Source organism: Triticum dicoccoides, chromosome 3A (genome assembly GCF_002162155.2).
Source record: "Triticum dicoccoides isolate Atlit2015 ecotype Zavitan chromosome 3A, WEW_v2.0, whole genome shotgun sequence".
In the NCBI taxonomy this organism is placed as follows: Eukaryota; Viridiplantae; Streptophyta; class Magnoliopsida; order Poales; family Poaceae; genus Triticum; species Triticum dicoccoides.
The window spans coordinates 522,204,275-522,216,811 of NC_041384.1; the positions used below are offsets into that span (position 1 = coordinate 522,204,275).

At 46.7% G+C, this 12,537-nt stretch overlaps 2 protein-coding genes across 2 annotated transcripts; both read right to left on the bottom strand.

Annotated features, from left to right (window-relative positions):
- Positions 1–2,184: 2,184 nt before the first annotated feature.
- LOC119268944 (receptor like protein 29-like) lies at positions 2,185–3,674 on the bottom strand. The gene has a single exon (XM_037550665.1). It carries the CDS (start codon positions 3,635–3,637, stop codon positions 2,282–2,284), a length of 1,356 nt encoding a protein of 451 aa, XP_037406562.1. The 5' UTR covers positions 3,638–3,674; the 3' UTR covers positions 2,185–2,281.
- Positions 3,675–5,546: 1,872 nt separating this feature from the next.
- Positions 5,547–10,133, bottom strand: LOC119268945 (protein VTE6, chloroplastic-like). The gene is made up of 5 exons (XM_037550666.1): positions 9,677–10,133; positions 8,242–8,495; positions 7,965–8,088; positions 7,539–7,643; positions 5,547–6,067 (listed from the first exon to the last, which is right to left on the bottom strand). Exons 1-5 carry the CDS (start codon positions 10,079–10,081, stop codon positions 5,975–5,977), a joined length of 981 nt encoding a protein of 326 aa, XP_037406563.1. The 5' UTR covers positions 10,082–10,133; the 3' UTR covers positions 5,547–5,974.
- Positions 10,134–12,537: the final 2,404 nt, after the last annotated feature.

The following is a 12,537-nucleotide window of genomic DNA, read 5'->3' on the forward strand; positions in this document are numbered from 1 at the left end:
TGGAGTTTTCCGTTCGCCGGCGTTTAGAGCATCTCCCAAGAGCAGACCAAAAAACGCAGCTGTTATGAATTCATAGCATTTTGTTTTCCAAACATGGCGGATTTATAAATTTAATAATGTGCACATGGCAATGTTATGATTTTTTTAATCTATCACATGGAAAATTTACACAGTTTTGTATGTCTACTTTTCTTTAGGATTTTTGGTTTTTAAAACATAGGCTTTTAGGATTCTGGTCTGCAATTTTGAGAGGATCACCCATGTTCTCAAATTCAAGACCTGCGGCAGCATTCTCACCCTCATCCTGCATAATTATATGTGCATGATCACACAACAAGTCATCACCTCTCACATGGTATCCGGATTACATTGTTTAGCAGGTCCATAAACAACTGCAAAACGTGCCTGCTGAACTTCAAATGCCCTCTCAACATCCTTTCTAGTTGGTTATTGTTGGGCAAAGTGGGATTTTTTCTAACCAATTGGGTTAGAGATGGTGTTAACAAAGGTAGCCCACAGAGGATAGATACCGTCAACCAGATAGCATCCCCTGTTGTACTAATGACCATTGACAGTATAGTGGCAAGGAGCTTTTCCTTCAGTCACCCTAGCAAACAGTAGTGAACGCTGCATCACATTAATGTCCTTGTGAGACCCAGGCATGCCAAAAAAAATGTGTCAAATCCAAAGTCTTGTGATGCAACTGCTTCAAGAATGATGGTGGGCTTCTTAATATGACCCTGATATTGCCATTGTAAAGTTTTTGGGCAGTTCTTCCATTTCTAATGGATACAGTCAAGAGATCCGAGCAAACCTAGCCACCCTCTTACTTCTGAGATTGCCAAGAGCCTCTCGGTGTCTGGCACTGCTGGTTCTCTTAGGTACTGAGGTCCAAACAGCGAGACCACGACAGTTGCAAACCTGATCATGTCATCTCTTCATGTGGTCTCAGACATCCGTAGGTACTCGTGCCACGAATCATCGATTGTTTCATATGCAAGCATCTGCGGTGCGGCCGTGCACTTCTGATAACCAGAGAACTCAATCATTCTCACGACATCCTTTTTCAAGATGAAGTAGTCATCAAAGGACTGGACGTCATGGTAGAGACGATCGGAAACATTTTTGCGCATCCAAAAACACAGGCGAAAAATGTCAACGAGGAGGACATTGGGGGCAAAGTAGCCATCCATCAACGTCAAATGGACGCGTGTTTGGTTGCGGTTGAGCATGCGATGACCCTTGATCGAACCGTTGAAGTTGAGAATATGCTCCTCCGCATGTTCCGCGTCTGCAAGGACTGCTTGCATCACTACCGTCTCATCCCTGTAGTTCTCTTTGTCGGACGAGCCGTTGGTGGACTCAACATAGTACTCATATCCAAATCCATTGCTTCAAAGAAGAAGAGACGTTGGCCCCTGCTCGCCCTACCAACGAGGGGCGTGCGCCGTGTGCCAATATTTTGGCGGAGGAATCGGCTGCCCACGTCTATCCAATAAGTTGGTCACGAATTGAATGCTAAAGCTTATTGGTGTTGGGGCGAGCCAAATAATTGGAGCCCATCCAAATGGTTGCCAGCCCTTTGGTCAACGCCAAAGTTTTGGTCGGGCACAACACCAATCCAAACATCCTCTTAGCATGGGCATTTTGTCGAAAAGTTGCCGGGCAAGGTCATCCTCTTAGCATGGGCATTTTGTCGAAAAGTTGCCGGGCAAGGTGAGTATCGTAGGAGCTGGCGGTACCTGCGCGACGGTCGAAGGAGACGTGAGTATCGTAGGAGCTGGCGGTACCTGCGCGGCGGTCGAAGGAGATGTGTGGAACGCTGACAGAGAAGCGGCTTGGAGTTAGAGTGTACCGTTAAAGGTGACGGACTCGTCGAGTTCTGCCAGGGGTGTGGCGGGACGGCCGGGATGGTGAGCGGTGGCGAGGACAAGAGAGAAAAAACGAAGAAGAACATGGAGGCGCACGGTTTCAGGTCTACGTGTCTGCTATTCGGACTCCCGCAAAGCCCCAGTTTATCTCGGTTTTTCTTTCGTGAAAAAGCATGTCTGAACTGCTCGGCGGATCCAATATAGGCCCTCGATAGATTGCGCAGCACGTCGGAGGGGGCGCTTTGGAAATGAACTTACGGCGACTGATAAACCGCCGTGCTCGAGCCTGAGAGTCAACAGCTTTCTACAACTCTGCTACAAGCCTCGCCGTAGACAAATTAGCATTACAAAACTTTTACAACACACAAGTACGTACATGGGCAGTAACCAACACACGAATCCTGTCAACACTACGCATACCCATTCGGAGGAAAAAAGATGCAGGAGATCACTACCACGCACACTGGGCCGAGCAGGCGAAACCGGAAACTGTCCGTGGAGCCTCTCGCCATCACTCCCCTGGCAGCACTGCTCACCGAGTCACGCGCCAAGGAACCATCACCGCCGCCGCCGCCATGGCAGGCAGCAACGCCGACGCCGACGTCCCGCACGACGTCCAGGCACAGCCCCGAGTTGCCGCTGAGGTCGAGGTTGCGGCCGAGCCGCCGCAGGAACGCGCCGTCGAACGGCACGGCCCCGCCCAGCCCGTTGTTGCTCAGGTTCAGGTGGTATATCCTGTGCAGCCTGCTCAGCCCCGCGGGAATCTCGCCCGTGAGGTTGTTGTCTTCGAGCGAAAGCGTCGTCAGGCTCGCCAGCTGTCCAAACGCCGCCGGTATCGGCCCCGAGTAGCCGGAGCCGGCTAGCCGGAGTTCTTGAAGACGGGCGAGGCTGCCGAGCTCGGACGGCAGCGGGACGCCCATCGGGTTGTTGTCCATGATCAGGTACTGGAGATTCCGGAGAGCGGAGAGGCCAGGAGGGAAGTGCCCATTGAGGCCGTTGTTGCTTAGCGCCAGGAAGGTGAGGGAGGTGAGGTTGGCGACGGTGTCCGGAATGCCGCCGGTGAGGTTGTTGGAGCTCAGGTCCAGCTTCTGCAGCTGGCGCAGGTCGCCGATCCGGCCAGGGATGGGGCCGGACAGCGCGTTGTAGCTGAGGTCGAGGCCGACCAAGCCCTTGAGCTCGCTGATCCGGGTCGGCACCGGCCCGGAGAGGGAGTTGTAGCTGAGGTCGAGGTGCACGAGCGACCTGAGCTCGCCGATGCCCCGCGGGATCTCGCCACGGACGAGGCCGTTCTGGGAGATGGTGAGCACCTGGAGGGACCTGAGCCTGACGAGCTGCGGCGGCATGACGCCGGACAGCGAGGGGTTGGCCCGGATGCTGAGCTGCTGCAGGGTGGAGGACGAGAGGTTGGCGGAAGGGAGGACGAGGGCGGTGACGGCGGCCGGGTTGTTGAAGCAGTTGACGAAGAAGAGGGACTGGAGGCGGGGCAGGGTGAGCACCTGGGGCGGGAAGGCGGCCGCGTCCTTGCACGACGGGTTGGGCTCCACGCCGAAGTCCAGCCGCGTGACGTGCAGCGGCGCCGCGGTGCCCGGCGCCGGCTTGCACTCGAGCCCCGGCCAGGGCGCGCCGCAGGGGTCGGGGCTCTCGGAGCGCCAGTCCCGGTCGGAGGACACGGCGTCCATGACGAGGAACAGCGTCTCCCTCTCCGCCGCGTCCATGGCCGCGGCCGCCGAGAGCAGGCACAGGAAGACCGCGATGGAGGCCGGCATCGTGGCGTCCGTTTTGCTCCGAGGCTATGCGTTTGACGAGCGTGGTTTTCCCGGGGTTTAAGAGCAGCAGGGGTCGGCCGCGTGGGCGACGCAGATGGGGCCAGTGCGCGGTGCGGTGATTGACGTGACGTGACCGGCCATGGGCAGAGAGAGCATCGTGCAGAGAGGTTTGCGTTCGGGACGCCGGGAAGAACCTCGGCCTCGCACGATTTAGCGGTACGAGCAGCGCACAGGAGGCTGCTGTCCGCACAGTGGGAGGCACCAAAGCGCAGTGCACGCAGTGTGGCACGTCATGTTTTCCACAAGGAACCGCGCATATGGTCCTCGCTACCGAAGGACGGGGGCTAGCAGTACTACTACTGTTACACATAAGATAGGCTGACTGGTCAGGCACTAGTTAAGTCGCCGGGTAAAACTGGGTTATCAGGCCAAGTACAAGAGAGAGGGGCCTCAGCGCTGCGAGTTTTGGACGAGTAATACCTGCATGGCATGCCTGCGTGTTGGTGTTCATCCATCAGAAAGGCGTGGTGCTGCTGACACAGCTAGCAGAGAAGGGTACTTAATTTAAGTGTAAGTGACAGAAAGGAAACATGTTTTGTTCGGTCGGCAGAAGTTCATAAGCCATCTCCGCAAATAGCAAACATAGCATTAACAAAAATAATACTCCCTTCATCCAGAATTACTTGTCATCAAAATGGATGAATATGGATGTATCTAGACTAAAAAACATCTAGATACATCCATTTCAATGACAAGTATTTTCGGACGGAGGGAGTACTAGCAGCATCGAAACAAAAGGAACTCAGATAGTCAGATGTAAATATCAAAATCAAAATGCAGTACACCCTTTCTTTCTAAATGTAACACGTTTTGACGCTTCAGCTTAAACTCAGAGGTAGTAGCACTCAAACATTTCAGAAGGCATTAAAGAAGCTCATACTGAGAGTGGCATTTTAGTTAGCTCTCGGCCTCTATGGATGCCGATTTTTTGAAAAATTCAAAATTTCGGTTTCAAAAAAAATTCTGAATTTGCTTGTACAAGTAAACAATGATGTGAGGCGTACATGTGTAAAATTTCGGAATGAAATACGTTAAAATGCGACCTGTACGAAAAAGACAAATCCATGTCTAAAAGGATAAATAGCATCATGCGTTAAAAAGCCCCAGATTTGTCTTTTTCGCACAACCCTTGTTTCAACGTACTCCCTCCGTCCCAAAATTCTTGTCTTAGATTCGTCTAGATACGGATGTATCTAATACTAAAACGTGACTTGATACATCCGTATTTAGATAAATTTAAGACAAGAATTTTGGGACGGAGGGAGTATTTTGTTCTGAAAATTTACACACTTATGCACTATGCCTTCATCTATCTATGTATTTTTTCCAGTTCTATTCTGGATTGTAAAAATATGAATTTTCAAGAATTTTAAATTTTGCATTTGGAGTCCTCCATGAGCTCGGACTCCAAAAGCAATTTCTGCTCAATACTCGTGTTTCCAATCGATAGCAACAAACCTAATAAGCAGAAGCAAAAGTAAGAGTCCGATGAGACAGAAAGTCGCACGGTTGCAAGAAAGCACATGCTGGTCTGCTAGAAGTGCATTATCTAGCCCACACAGACCAAGGCGGAGCAAAAGTGAGCTCGTACGAGGCTATGGCCTGTACCATGCGCTCACTCGGGTGTGTGCCGTGACAACACGTCCTGGCCAACGTGACGTAAAGATGTCTGGCTCATCCAATAGTGGGAAGGCGTGCATCCGTGCTTGCCCGCCGTATGGCAGGTCGAGGTGATGGATCAAGTTAGGATTCCCTACAAAAGCAAGACGCCATGTGATGCTTGCAGGCTTGCAGCTGAAGGGACCTGCAACTTCATCATCTTGTGATCATGGATCATAAACCATGCAACTTGTCCAATCACGAGTTTTAACTGGTGTAGAATGATCATTGTTTGGAGTAGTAGCTAGTAGCACGCCAGCCAGCTCAGTATTTCTTGAACATATGATGCTCTGGCAGAGAGTGTTTTACTTCCACAAATCAATGTTACTAAAGGCCTGTTCGGTTCCTCTCCGATCCCTGGACTGCGCCCCCGGAGCGGAGGAAACTGCAGCTTATTTCCACGGAGCAGCTCAAACCGAGCTCCTGGAGCTCCGCGGAGTGGAGCGAACGGGAACAGGCCTTAAGCTAGAATTAGAAGTACAGGAAGATGTGTCACAAAGGAGAAGCACGTGCATCCACTCAATTGCGACTTGAGAGTTCCACAAGCAAATGCCAGCTGCTTATACCGCTAAGAAACTACGAGAGCGGATGCACTGGAGAAAAGTCAGGAAACAAAGATCATGAGCGCCAGCTCACTAGCAGCTGCTGCATTAGAGCAGCCAAAACGGCGCCGGCCGAGATATTGACCACGTTGACAACATCATTGTTCAGCTGCATAGAGAAATATACACTTTTTTTAGCTTTGTGGGGAACTTCTGGTGTCAACATATAACTATATAATGTGCAGATAATGTGACCCTGAAAAGTAAACCAAAAGAACAGCTTGAATAAGAGTATACATCAATGCGGATGACACTATCCTGGTTACTATTGTTCGGGAGACATGGGTCTACACTAATTCTGTTAACTGAATGTTCCATATCTAATTAGCCCGAGATTTTTACTTGACACACCTAAAAGAAGAGGGATCAAGAGTGCTGTACAGACATCAATGATTCTGGGGTTATTTTTTTTCTCCAAAACCACATGCCCTAGTGAAACAGAAACGTGGATATTAAATTGGTAGATTCTGCACCCGCAAGCCTCGACAATATGCATTTCTGGACTATGCATCAATTGGTACAGCCAATACCAAAAAATAGGCCTATTAATTTATTTATTACAATGGCATTTGCATTATGCCATAGGCTGAAATATCGTTCAGGCCTTCATGAACCTACATTACAGAGACACGCACCACTGAATGGGGATTATATGGTGGCAACTACACCATGACATACGCTGAAAAATACCAGCCATCATTTAGGCTACAAACGACCTAGGAATGCATGTTGAGTACAAAGAGAGGATGATTGTCCAAAAGAGATAAATATAACTGGCACATGCAAGATTCCCCTGTTTGAAAAATTTCACCATAGCATTGGGCAATTTGTGGTTGTTGTGACGGCTGTACTTATTTTTCATAGCTCTCAGTATTACAATGTTTGCTAAATCGAATTAAAGTTATGCTATTCCATAATTGTCTTCTCACATTTGATCTAGTGAGTTTCAGAGTGCAATAATATATTTATTAGCAACTAGATTAAGAACAATCTAGCCAGCCCAAACACTCAGATTCCAAAAGGAGTCCAACCAAATAAGATTATCACAATCCATCACAATGCCAAAAGGAGACTTTGCCTAGTTACTCACAGTGTTCAGGCAGGCCAACTTGGTGATGCAAATATGAGGCTAAACTTTCAACAACAAGAGTATAACAGAACACAAAAGGCAAACACAGCTTTACTAGGGAAACTAAGGCCCTTTTTGGATTGCAGGGATAGGAAAAATGTAAGACAGATTGATGTCAACTACTATGAATTCCTACAGGATTTCGAAAAACATGAATTTTATAAGAGATGTCTTTGGATGGTGCACAGGTAATAAACACAAGAATTTTAGAGGATTGAGAGAGAGTAGAGAGAATGAGTGCACCTGCATTGGACTTCTCAAAGGAAAAAATAAAATGAGGTTTGAGTTCATGCTGTAATTCCTATGGAATGGAGTGTATAGGAATGGATTCCATAGAACTTTGGTGAACCGATTCTTATGATCCAAAGGCCTTCTATAGAAAAAAAAACCTATCTCTTAACAACAATATATATAAAGCATCAGCATTCAGCATCCGAAAGTTTAGGCTCACCCATTCAAAACCTTCCTTATCCTGCAGCGTTGCGCCAATCAAACTCTCGCCAAAATTTGCAATCTGGGATGCAAGAACACATAGCACACCCTGTGGTAGATTTACCTGTAAAGCAAATCATTTTTCTTTTTTTTTTTCAATAACCATATTCCTGAGTTACAGTCCAAGGTAAAAAAAAGTACAATAATTACTGCCACTTCCATATCAAAATTTTGATTACTATCCTCCTAGATGCAAATGCAAGGAGCTTAACATTGCAGGTCGTATGCTCCCAACATTGCTCTAATATGTGTTCTAGCCATTGACACTATCAGATTATAAGAGCATGAGATAGTAGGCATATAAACAACATGACACATGCAAGTCTAATTACAGTTAAATAACTGGAGAAGATGTCCATAGTACATAATTTTAAAAATTGTTTACCTGCCCCAAAATATAACCAATCCCTGCCAGAAACGTTGATGCTACAATTCCAGCAAGAGTGCCCTCAACACTGACTGCACCTTCTGTACCTCTTGGAACAATCTTAAATGTTGTCACTAGGTAACTACTCTACAAAAAGAACAGAACTGAGCTCTAAGTATGATATTGAAGCTTTAACAATTAGTACAGTTTATTAAGTTTGCACAGGTAAGCACCAAATAGACCATCAACTATCTAAAGGTCATGCAAATAGAGTGGTAAATGACCAGGACCTTACGTTGTTCTTCCATATGCCTTCCCTATTTCACTGGAAACTGTATCACTGAGTTTAGTACAGAAACTTGCAACAAAGCCAAGTGTCCAGAGTTCCGCGAATGCTCCCCCGCCCACATTATATACTGATAGGAGAGCACAGACACAACCAGCAGCACTAGAACCAATAACACTACCAGGACCTCTCCTTCCTCCTTTTTTCTCAGCCACTCCCAAAGCTTCTTTTTGTTTTATCTTTAACTTGGTCACTGCTGTGCCCTGCATATTAAAAGCAAAATAAATAACCTAGACTGATGATGTACTGGGATTGACATGATGGATACAGCAGATTAGTTGCCTTTGTCAGGTAGTGCAACCAGCCTAAGGAGGGTCATGGAACTATGTCCCACAATCGACAGAACACATACATCCATAAATTTACAACTGCTAGCTTTCCGAACAGGCAGTGGAAGTTGCATAGCAAAGATTGCCTATCAATGAACACTTGAACAGAATAATCATACATTGTGATTATTTATTTTCTGGCAATACATATTTAAATAATTTCACAGGAAATACCAATCTCAATTCTCCTTTAGCAAGGGCAAACCATAAACTGGAGAAAAGTGTCTCTTATGCACAACCTCCACCTGATTTGAAAGATTAAAACATGTGATGATCACTCATTCATGATTCATCTGTGGTTCTAAAGAGCAGAACAAATAAAGGAAGTTTGGAAGTTTTGGCAAAGCCTGGATTTCCTAACTGGCAAGATTGCCAAATCAAGACTTCCCTATTTCAATATATAGGCAGCATCGGAAAAGAGCGACCCCCTTACTAGCCCGTTTCTCTCCCTATAGCAGGGGAGGTGAAACCTCCCCTTCCAGATTGCTGGCATCAGGATGATCTACCTGGGTGAATATCACAGCAGCCTGCACCAAAAATGGCATTCTATCTTATAGGCACTTCGTCTTGCGGTTTGCCTGGGCTTTGAAAAGGTTCTGTCTCCACCACTGATATACAGATTTGTATGGGTATGAAACTAGAGTAATTCAGATTTCCGGTCAATTCATGTACAACTTGAGCAAGACAGAAATATGAAACTATCTTGTCTGTAATCATGTCTATAAAGCTAGTTTATCCCTTACAATTTTGACAAACTTGGCTGTGGGAAATTGCTACTTTGCATCAATTGCTGACAGACACCAGAAAGCACCGATTTTGCCGGTACCATTACCAAGGCTAGGTAATCCGCTAGAAGACACCGCAATCGCTAAAATAATATTTATTGGGCAGGGAGTAGAGAGAACACCGATGAAACATGTCCTATTAAGAAATGAAGATCATCGGTCGGCGACAACGCCTCAACAGTAATTCTAAAACCGTGACAAAAACGGCCGTATTGCTAAATTTCAGATTTATCACAGCATCTCAGGCAAAGCAGCACCCGATCCACTCACCACCACGAAGTAGGCGGCGACGAGGAGGTAAGCCCGGGCCCCAAATGCGCGCCACGTGAGGGTGCCGAGGACGTAGGCGGCCGCGATGCCGGAGGCGGAGAGGCCGGAGAGGAGCAGCGGCGTGCCCGCGACGAAGATGGCGACGTTGGTTGTGGCAGCCGAGCTCCACGTAGGCGGGGACGCCTGGAAGGCGCCGGCGACCGCGTCCCGGAGGCCCGCCGCCGCCGCGGCAATGTCCGGGAGCGCGCGCGGAGGGGCAGGGGACAGGTGACGCGAAACCCTGCTCCGGCGAGGGGCTAGGGGCAGGGTCCCGGGCGCGAGGAGGGAGGGGGAGCGGGAGGGGACGAGGGGACGAGGCGGAGAGGAGAGGGGGCCGTGGAGCAGCGGCAGGAGACCGCACGCCATTTTCCGCCACCGTCTAGTCTTTTTTTTTTTTTTTTTGATTCGCCACCGTCGACTCTGTCAACCGTGCGAGACTCCTCACTCCTCAGCCTCCAGGTCCAGGTCAGTGCTGACGCATACCACGAAATACGCCTTTGCACATGGTTTGTGGTAGCGCTTGGAAGACGTCTTCTGGTTGGGCTTACGGAGTTCAGAAAGTACGTTTCCAGTTAGGCGTGTCGGGCGTGGGTATAAAAACCGCACCCCCTTCCAGCCCTGGGCGACGCCGCCGCCCGCTGTTCTATTCAAACCCTAGCCGCCATCGCAGATGGCTATCTGCGTCGACGCATCCCGGTTCCTGATACGTTTCGTCGGTGTTTTCTTCGGATATCTCGTGCGCGTTTCTTGACTCTTTCTTGCCTCCCGGAAAGGACGTGCTTCTTCTTCTTCTTGCTGCCAAGTGATGTTTGGGTTATTGCGCAAGGGCTTTGAGCAGTTCACGGCATGGTTTCTGCCTGACGCGATGAGATCACAAGTTATTTACCATCCCTTCTGATGGCAGCACCTCGTTCGTCTCTCTCCCCTTCGTTTTGATGATGATGGTTATATGCGGTTGAGCAAGAAAATCGTGCCGTTCCGAGTTCTTTCTTTTTGCTCTGTTTTGGAATTAACAATCTGGCGCCTTTTTGCCCTCGTTTACTTTCACAAAATCTTCCGTTGCCAAGTGATGTTTGGGTTATTGCGCAAGGGCTTTGAGCAATTTGGTTGGCACTTCTGTGCTAATGCTGTGAGATTAAAACTACATGACATCCCTCCTGATGGCAATTTGGTACCCAAGTACTTTGTAGATATTTTGCACTGTTTTTCTGTGTTGTACAACCATAAGCACTAGACATTGTTTTTCGGTGTAATTTGTATGGACTTGGTATGTCTTAATTGTTTTCAGAGTAATTCTATCGGCTTCGCGAAGTTTAACTCAACCAAATTCCACTGCTATTCCAGACCATGTAAGATGACAAAAACTACAAATGGACAGCAGGCAAAAGTAGTGGCATATTTGTTCTTGCATCACCTGTTTATCTCACACCAGAGCTAGCTCACATCCTTAGATTTGATACTAGTCCAAAAGTGTCACCCCTAACATATCAATAATAGCCGGATAAACTGACCTAAACCTACCATGAAGTAGGTTCAGTTCCGGAAATATTCCCTTCAGTTTGATTGCTGCAATGTTGTGAACTGATCTCCTGTTTCAAACCGCATCAGTTTGATTGCTCCAAGAGTGCCCACATTAGAACCGCGTTTGGCTGATAGCTTACCTCAAAAAAAAGCATTGACTATCAACTGATACTTCAATGGAATACAGATTGTGCTCTATTTAAGGGATGGTTTTTGGATGAAGTGAATATGAAAGTTCAGAAAGAAAATTTTAAGAGGCTTGTGTGTTACCCAATCATGGATTTTTGAAGTCCATTCTAATCTACTAATCTAGTATTATGTCGCAGTATATTCTCCAGCTTTGTATCCTTTGTCCAATAGTAACAATGAAATACGGGCACCATCAACATCGGCACCACTGATTCTCTCTTCCAATATGGCAAATTACCTCATCTACTTATAATTGTGCAAAAGCAACTTCATCCATATATGCACTGAATAGAAGAAAGGAAGCCAGTGCTGCTGACCCTATAGCAAATCCCTTTGTAGTAGCTTTTTCGCTGTGTTACCCACAGCGCCCACAGCATCCACAATGTTCGTGATTTCCCTAACACTTTCAGGCTGCGGAATTTACTCAATCAGTGTTAGGATGGTGAGAAGTGATAACATAAATAGTTAGAACCCATCTATAAGCATGAATAGTTAAATGCTAGATTTGTTTTACAGCCCGTTGCAGGAAGAAATTTTAGACTGCTTCGAATCTGTACAACTGATTATATTACATAAACAGTATACCGAATGCGCATTACCGTTGACATAATTCTTTCAATAGAGTCGAAAGAGGAAATTCAAAACCTTCAATAGTAATTGTCATAATTCTTTTGATAGAGTTGATACTACTTACTTGATACTTGTTCTTCAAAAAATATAGCATATGCTCATTACCATTGACATGAAAAGTGATATTGTTTTTGTTGCAATCAATAACAACTCCTACAATATTAAGAAAAGGTCTACCATGGATAACCAATATATTGTCGTCCTCAGGTATATCAAGAGTAATAAAGTCGGTTAAGATAGTAACAATGTAACATTAGCAATTACAACAGGGATATCCTCACAAATTTTAATAGATATAGCAGTTGATTTATCAGCCATGTGATGATGCCCACCAAGACACAGAAGTCAAAATTAAACCATGCAGAAGGTGCTTATTCAGTGTACAGGAGCCAACAAGTAGACTAGAAACAAGATAGAGGTAACTAATCAAAAACAACTTCAGGGCAAAAGAATGTAATGCTAGAGGCCTAAAGTTAGCCACA